Source organism: Stigmatopora argus, chromosome 11 (assembly GCF_051989625.1).
Source record: "Stigmatopora argus isolate UIUO_Sarg chromosome 11, RoL_Sarg_1.0, whole genome shotgun sequence".
Classification (NCBI taxonomy): domain Eukaryota; kingdom Metazoa; phylum Chordata; class Actinopteri; order Syngnathiformes; family Syngnathidae; genus Stigmatopora; species Stigmatopora argus.
Window position 1 is genome coordinate 7,411,004 of NC_135397.1, and position 7,714 is coordinate 7,418,717.

At 40.7% G+C, this 7,714-nt stretch overlaps 1 protein-coding gene across 1 annotated transcript; it reads right to left on the reverse strand.

The window, feature by feature from the left end:
* Positions 1-1,053: 1,053 nt before the first annotated feature.
* LOC144085184 (centrosomal protein of 55 kDa-like) lies at positions 1,054-5,497 on the reverse strand. Its single transcript, XM_077614248.1, has 6 exons — positions 5,350-5,497; positions 5,156-5,279; positions 1,982-2,129; positions 1,839-1,913; positions 1,604-1,726; positions 1,054-1,364 (listed from the first exon to the last, which is right to left on the reverse strand). The coding sequence occupies exons 1-6, from the start codon at positions 5,411-5,413 to the stop codon at positions 1,179-1,181; spliced, it is 720 nt and encodes a 239-aa protein (XP_077470374.1). The 5' UTR covers positions 5,414-5,497; the 3' UTR covers positions 1,054-1,178.
* Between the last annotated feature and the right edge of the window lie 2,217 nt (positions 5,498-7,714).

The following is a 7,714-nucleotide window of genomic DNA, read 5'->3' on the forward strand; positions in this document are numbered from 1 at the left end:
TGACAAGACGGCGCTTGACAGCGCAATGCACAAAAGAATACACTGTCCACACAACCGATGGAATCTTGATGTTTCGAGATGATTATCAAAAGAAAAATGGATTGACGTACTGAATTTTTTTTTCTACCAGTACAGGGCACTAATTTAACTCATTGTCTGCCAATGACGAAGATAGATACACAATCCATTTTGGCTGGGAGATAGAATTATCACGAAAAAAAAAAAATAGGGTGAAAAAGATTCATTTAAATACATCATTTCTATTATTATGATCTATATCTATAGCAAGGGTGTCAGGGCCGCTTTAACGTCAACTTGATTTCACGTGGGCCGGACCATTTTAGATATAATATTTAGATTTTTTTAAAATAAATTGGTTAAAAGAACTGGATTAAAAGCCCTGAAAATTCGTGTTTTTATAGATCTAAAACAATGTTTATTTTAGCTTTTTTTATATATTTTTATAAGGTTATTATTGTTAACCAAAATGGGCCAAAAAAAAGGGAATGGAATGTTTGTACCAAACGAAACCAATAAAATTAACATGAACTCACTAAAGGTTCTGTTGTTTTTTTCCTTATTCACACACTGGTAACATTTCTTCAATCTGATTAGCGTTCAGATAAAAATTAAGATGGTATGAGCCGAACATTGAAGTTAACCTGACGTTTTTACCTTAACCAGTTAGTATAAAATATGTTTTACTACCAACTTGAAGCATCAGAGCTGAGAGCAATAATCCAAATGTTTATTTTGATCATTTGTGAAAGAAGGGTCAGAGTCCCAGGTGGAGTTGAAAGGATTAGTGTGGCTTTTTAGCAGAGGATGTGACCTTTATGACCAGTGTCAACCTGTGTTTTAGGGTCGCAGCTCTATTAGAGAGCAAGTGTTAAAACCTACGTCGTCGCTTCCCATATTGGGTGGTGGGTAATGGATAATCCGTGCCTTGAAATAGCCCAGAAAAAAGATTAACAGAGACAAGCTCTTTTGAGCTATTCATCTGATCTGATCAGTCGGCGTGAGGAATAGCATAACGGGAGCACGAGGGCCAACTGAAACATGTCAAAATGGATTTATTCATTTTTGAAAAGACAATCAAAGCATACGGGTGGAACAAGAAGGAAGGTCACCGCTTAGAACAAATGCAGAACAACTCGCAATGAGAAGAAAGCTCCGAGTCATTTCAGGCAGACTTCCAGGTGGTCCATCATCTGCCGGTACTGACCGATAGGACATCGGATCTGACAAACGGGGCAATCCAGGGACCTTTCCTTCGAGGGGCTGTCGTTGGGGGTCGAAGACCAACGGGGTCTCATTTCTTGGTAGATGGGCTCTTCCTCTTCCTCATTCTCCTGCTGCTTTTGCTGAACAAATCACAAATAGTCAACTCAGTGGATCTCATTGTTGACCTCCAAATTGGTTTCACTTCTCAACCCTTTATATGGCACTTGATAAATAAAAAAAGACTTGATTTCATTAAATTCTTATTATTTTAAGTAGTCACTCTGTTAATTGAAGTGACGATTTTGGAAGCATTTCAATTAGGACTACTTTAATATTAGACAACCAATTTTTTTCCATAAACTTACGGACACCAACCCACCTTTTGGTAGTATGTAAGTTTCTGGGTGCATCTTTGCAGCTTGTTAAGCACTCTGAGCAGCTGTGTCTTCAAATATGAAGAGTTCTCCATTTCATCCTCGAGCTCCACAGAGGAATCATGCACCTAAAAAGCATTTGAGACTATTTTAGTGCAGAACTCAGATGCGGCGGCTTAAACCAAAATTTAAGTATTCAAAATGTAGTTGAAAATGCGCTTGAAGGGACCAATTTCGGACCTGTTGCTGCAGGTCGGTGATCTTATCCAGACTGGCACTCTCACGCTTTAACATTAAACTCTCAAAGTGGGAAGACTGAGAAAAAAACAGAAAAAACAATTACGAAGCAGACATTTTAACTGCGGTGGACTTTTTAAGCGCACCTCCAGTTCCAAATGGGTGTTGCGATGCTTCTCCTCGTCCAGCTGGAAGCGGAGCTCTTTTATCTTCTTCAACATTTGCACCTTTTCCTCAGAGCAATTCTGAAGCTTCTGCCTGAGTTCATCAGCCTCTTTGGTCTTTTCTTTGGACCTACGCATGCATTTCAAAACAGTCAATATTTTCTTTTATAAAAATAAAAAAAGGAAGGGAAACTAAACATCTCCTTTTTTTACTTTAGAACAGGGGTCTCAAACTTGCGGCCCGCGGGCCAACTGCGGCCCGCGGGACGATAATTTGCGGCCCCCGTCTTAATATGAAAGATCGATTTTTTTTTTTTAATTTTTTTTTTTTTTTATTTATTTTTTTTTTTAATTTTTTTTTTAACCCCTTTCCCCATGATGGCGCCGTTTAAGTGGCAGCCAGTGGCAGTAGCTCTGTCCACTCATGTTTTTCTTGTTTTACAGCATGTTTTACATGAAAAATTAGAGGGAACATTGACATGCACCTGCTTGTGGCAGGTGTGATACTGGTGTGCCGATAGCGAGCAATGATGATGTCGTGACCGGATGATTCGCCTAAAGACGTTTCGCCGACGGACGTTTGACAGACGGACAGGTCGTACTAGTGTTTGTTAGTTTAATGATTAAATACAAATACTAGTATTTGTATTTAATCATTAAACGCTGTTTTCAGCTGGATTTGACCGAATTTGAGAGCATTTTGAGCCGTTTGGCGAATGGACGTCTATAGACGTTTTTTTGCCTCCATCGCGATATCATCCAGTATTTGTATTTAATCATTAAATGCTGGTTTAGGATGGATTTGACCCGATTGCTGTCATTTTACGGCTCGGTTCTGCTACATCTGCCTGCCCGAGAGTGCTTATTCCCGGACTGCCATTGATGGTAGACGAACATTGATTTTTACTATAATTTGGACAACACCGGCGGCGGGCCGGATTAAAAATCCTAACGGGCCGTATATGGCCCGCGGGCCGAGGTTGAAAAACTTGTACACACACGATCCGGCGGGGCGAGCGTTCGAATCCCGTTTCGGCGAAACCTCCGTTCGGCCGAATGAACGTTCGGTGGAACGTCCATTCGGCGACCTGCACGTCTGTCAAACGTCCGTCGGCGAAACGTCTTTAGGCGAATCATCCGAGTACCGATGATGTCGCTCACACTGGTACTCAGTGCGCTCAGGGAGGTTGTCTTTCTGCTCAGACCAACAAAAAATTAGAGGGAACTTTGGTTCGGAGCTGAATGAACCAATCACGGTGAGGTATACGGCTCTGGAGGGCGGGACATCGGCCGGGCTGTCCAGTGCCTCGCTCACTCACTCATTCATTCCTCCAATCAGCTGGGCGGAGGAGAAGCCGTGAGGCCGATCCCTCCGCTCGGCGCGCACACTCCTCCGCTGCTCTCAGCATAGAACTGAATGAGGCGCTATGATCCGTGATCCAGCCTGTGTCAGTGTCTGTAGCCATCTCCGCGATTGAAACGGAGAGCGAAAGTGCACATGCGCCACAAACCCGCGCGACTGAATGTGAAAGATCAACCCGAGACTCATTCCAAGTGGAAAAACATATTACAGAGCCCCAGAGATGTCTCTTTCAAAGCCTGCCGTGAAGAGAAAGGTCGGTGATGAGCACAGACAGTTTCAAGAAAAGTGGGGAGTGCAATATTTCTTTGTTGAACACAGGGGCACCCCGACGTGTCTCATTTACACTGAAAAAGTTGCGGTGCACAAGGAATACAATTTGAAACGTAATTGTACTATGAGACATGCTGAGGAGTACGAAAAATACCAGGGAGATGAGAGAGCCAACCAGGTTGCCAGTCTTAAAACACGTCTTCTGAGGCAACAGGATCTCTTCAAGAAGGCTACCAAAGACAGTAATGCAGCAGTCAAAGCTAGCTACGCCGTTTGTGAGTTGATTGATCCTGTGCTAAGTGATCCCAAATGGCTCATGGACTTGGCTTTTCTTGTTGATATCACACATGAGCTTAATGTACTGAACAAGAAGTTACAAGGCCAGGGGCAACTTGTCAGTGCTGCCTATGACAACGTGAGAGCATTCTGCACTAAACTTGTGTTATGGAAAGCCCAGCTCTCTCAGACAAACCTTTGCCATTTCCCAGCATGCAAGGCTCTCGTGGATGCAGGCACACCATTCAGTGGTGAGAAGTATGTTGAGGCCATTTCGAAGCTACAGGAGGAATTTGATCACAGATTTGCAGACTTCAAGACACACAAAGCCACATTTCAAATTTTTGCGGACCCCTTCTCCTTTGATGTGCAAGATGCCCCTCCTGAGCTTCAAATGGAGCTCATTGACCTGCAGTGCAACTCTGCACTCAAAGCCAAGTTCAGGGAGGTGAGTGGAGAAGCAGACAAGCTTGGGCAATTTTTGAGAGAGTTGACCCCCAGCTTCCCTGAACTTTCCCGAAGGTTCAAGCGGACCATGTGCCTTTTTGGGAGCACATACTTGTGTGAGAAGCTCTTCTCCACCTTGAACTTCAATAAGTCCAAGTACAGGTCCAGACTTACTGATGAGCATCTTCAAGCTCTACTGAGGGTCTCCACTGCTTCCTCCCTCAAGCCAAATGTGACTATGTGAGAAGAAGCGCTGCCAGGTCTCTAGCAGCAAGGAGTAGGCAAAAGAAGCCGTGTTCAGAATATTTCATGTTCAATGTTCCATTCAAGTTCAGAAAGTTAAAGGTTAAAGAGCTGTTAATACAGACATTTGAAACGGAATAAAAATAATTCATTTTCTCTACTTAGCCAGCCAGTGTATATCTACTGTATGCTCATTAGTATTATTTGGTTTTATATTACTGATTGATTTATTTTTTATTCATCTTTAAGTTAATTTATTTAATTCATTATTTTTTGTTAAAAAATAAAGATATTTGATAACGTTGGAAAGTTTTATCAGTGCTTTTCTTGTGGAAATCCTGATGCGGCCCAGTCTCACCCAGACTCGGCCTCTAGCGGCCCCCAGGTAAATTGAGTTCGAGACCCCTGCTTTAGAAGTTTATATTTTTTGTTATAAATATATATATTTATACATATACTAGATGGACGTCTACTAGTGATGAACGAATATCCACGAATGGACACCTATCATCACCAATGGCGTTAAAAGAGTTAACTCCGCTTTACGTAGACCACACCGAATGTTGGCTTGGGCCAGATCCCAGAGCGCGTCATCCAACCGTTGCTTGAGTATGGCCAGGTTTTCCGGGCCAATCAGCAGCCAGTTTTCAAAGTGCTTCCTCATCTCGCTCGTTCTGTGGCCTGCAAAAACGCAAAAGCATCTTAACAGATTTGCTCGTTGTTTTCGGAGACACGCCGTCTTGTGTCTTACCCCCTGAAAGCTCCTCATTGTGCTGCGTTAAGTGAACCCGCGCGACCGAATCAGGCTGTTCCATTTGGCCCGCAGCCGTCTCCACGTTGGCCTCCGGCTGCTGCTCACAAAATATTCCCTATTATACTATATACATAAATAGCTTGATATACATTGTAGTTAGTCTGACTTTTTCTCAGCACATCATTTTTTTTGTTTTCAGTGCACATTCACAGCTAATATTCAAAGCCCAGCACAATAATAAAACACAAGTTCTAGTCAGAATGGGGAACCTATAATTTACTAAATTATCTAAAAGTTTTTTTATTTTTATCTAGGTCTACAATGTCTTCTGTGTCTGTCTTGCTACTGCAACCAAGGAAATTTCCTAATCTAATCTAATCTACTCATGTTGCAATTTGTGATTCAAGACTCACTATAACGATTATCTAACAATACCGCTATATAAATATGAGGAAATCAATATGAATATTGTATGATACAACAATATACTATGAATTAAAGTGGGGAAAAAGTATTTTAGCTGAAACTGTATTTCAGTTTTGTTTTTGTTTTTTAACATTGTCAAAACAAAACATTGTAGGGGATGAGTGCCCTTTAACAACTAGGGGGTATATACTATACCCCAGGGGAGCTCAATACGTCCATCGCGATGTACCCGTCGATTGCCAAGTGGCTATTGGTACATGGCATGACAATAAGATTTGATCCACTTATTGATTGAATAGATCTATGAAGTAAAATTTGATATGGGACTTGAGTTGGGAAACAGCGTCCTTGTGCGTCGAATGATGATTACTACAAGCTCACATTATGTTGGGTCATTAGTATAAATCTTTTCTGAGCTTGGTTGGTGGCCAAAGGGGGGGAAAGGGGGTAGTTTGCACAATGTTGGCTCCCTGAAAAGTAGATCTTGGAACCCTAACACCTGCTATATTCTATAGAAAATAATGGTAACCCAAAACCATAGATTTCCTTGTTTTACTTGCTGAACTCTGTGAATCTTGTGATTGATCTTTAGCACCCGACTACTTTAACCTTTAGAAATAGCTAGTTTTTTTTCATGTATCACAAAACAAGCTATTTTTAAATGATTTTTTAATGTTTTGGGACATTCGCGAGCAACAATTGTCTTCCTACGAGAATACTTCAGGCTAACATTTCTGTAAATCAATAAGCAACATTAAACTACCGGGACATTCTTGTAAACAAATGAGTTTCTTTCTTTACAGAGACGTTTTTATCGAGAAATTCTGGTAGCAAGCTTTATTCATCAAGCCTGTTACACAATGTATCGATGCTTGGCGATATAAACCCGCATCGATATTGTCACACACCTAATATAATCTATATACGAGCCAATTTGTCGACTAAAAGCAAAAATATTTGTAAATAGACGTTTCTGGCAGCCATCGTGTCATTAACTGGATATCACAACACAGTCTGCAATCTTCGGGGTTAATCAATATATTTACGCAAGTGTGTTGCCTAAATGATCATATCATGTGCTTTTACTGTTCAAACGGATCAATTTCGGTGCTAGCGTGACACAAGTACTAACAACATGATGTCTGACGATCAATTTTAGCCATTGGATTTATTTATGGGGACGATTAATTATAATGCCTTTGTCTTTCAATGTGCGTCCCCAGCTTCCATGAACTCATTGGCTAACATTGACGGCAATGGACGTCAATCCAGTTAAAAAGGTCAAAGGGAATGGACTACTACTAGTACTACTTTTAAAGAGTTTTAATTTAGGTTCCAGGAGCAACACGATTGATTTTATATCATTATCAATGGCAGTTGAACATTTAGCCTGTCCCAGTCCAAATGAATTGGATGTTTATTACAGTCAATGGCAATGAAACATAACAACTTCCTTTTAAAACGCGTCACATCATGAAATGAAAAAAAATTACAATTTTTGCACAATTAATGTTCTGATGAAATGAAAAATATTTCCAACTTTTTCACATTTACTGTTCTGAAATAAATGTAAAACCCAGATACCTGCATAGAGGAAACGATTGTCCATTCCTCCTTAATATTGAGTACACAACCACGCAAAGGCTTGATCTTTGGCCACATATTCATTTTTTTGTCCCTCGACATGTCCTACACAAGAAAAGAAAAATGAATCAGTACACGAGACGAAAAATAAGAAACCTTCATGAGAATCCATTGAAATATGTGCTAGCAAAACCCTAGCCAAATCCTTTAAATTATTTCCAAGAGGTAGTAAAAACAACTTTCTCCAACAAATTCCTTCTAAAACTGCTTCTGCATGTTTTTAGTTTACAATGATCAAATAATATACAGTATAATTCTAATAACAAGACATTTTAGCTAGCGGACGTTACTT

Bases quoted from the DNA above. Each gene is read 5' to 3' on its own strand.
- LOC144085184 (XM_077614248.1), bottom strand. From the start codon at position 5,413: ATGGAACAGCCTGATTCGGTCGCGCGGGTTCACTTAACGCAGCACAAT. The intron at 2,130-5,155 runs GTGTGGTCTACG...ATGCATGCGTAG, and splicing joins CTGGCCCAAGCCAACATTCG to GTCCAAAGAAAAGACCAAAG. The intron at 1,914-1,981 runs GTGCGCTTAAAA...TTTTTTTCTCAG, and splicing joins ACACCCATTTGGAACTGGAG to TCTTCCCACTTTGAGAGTTT.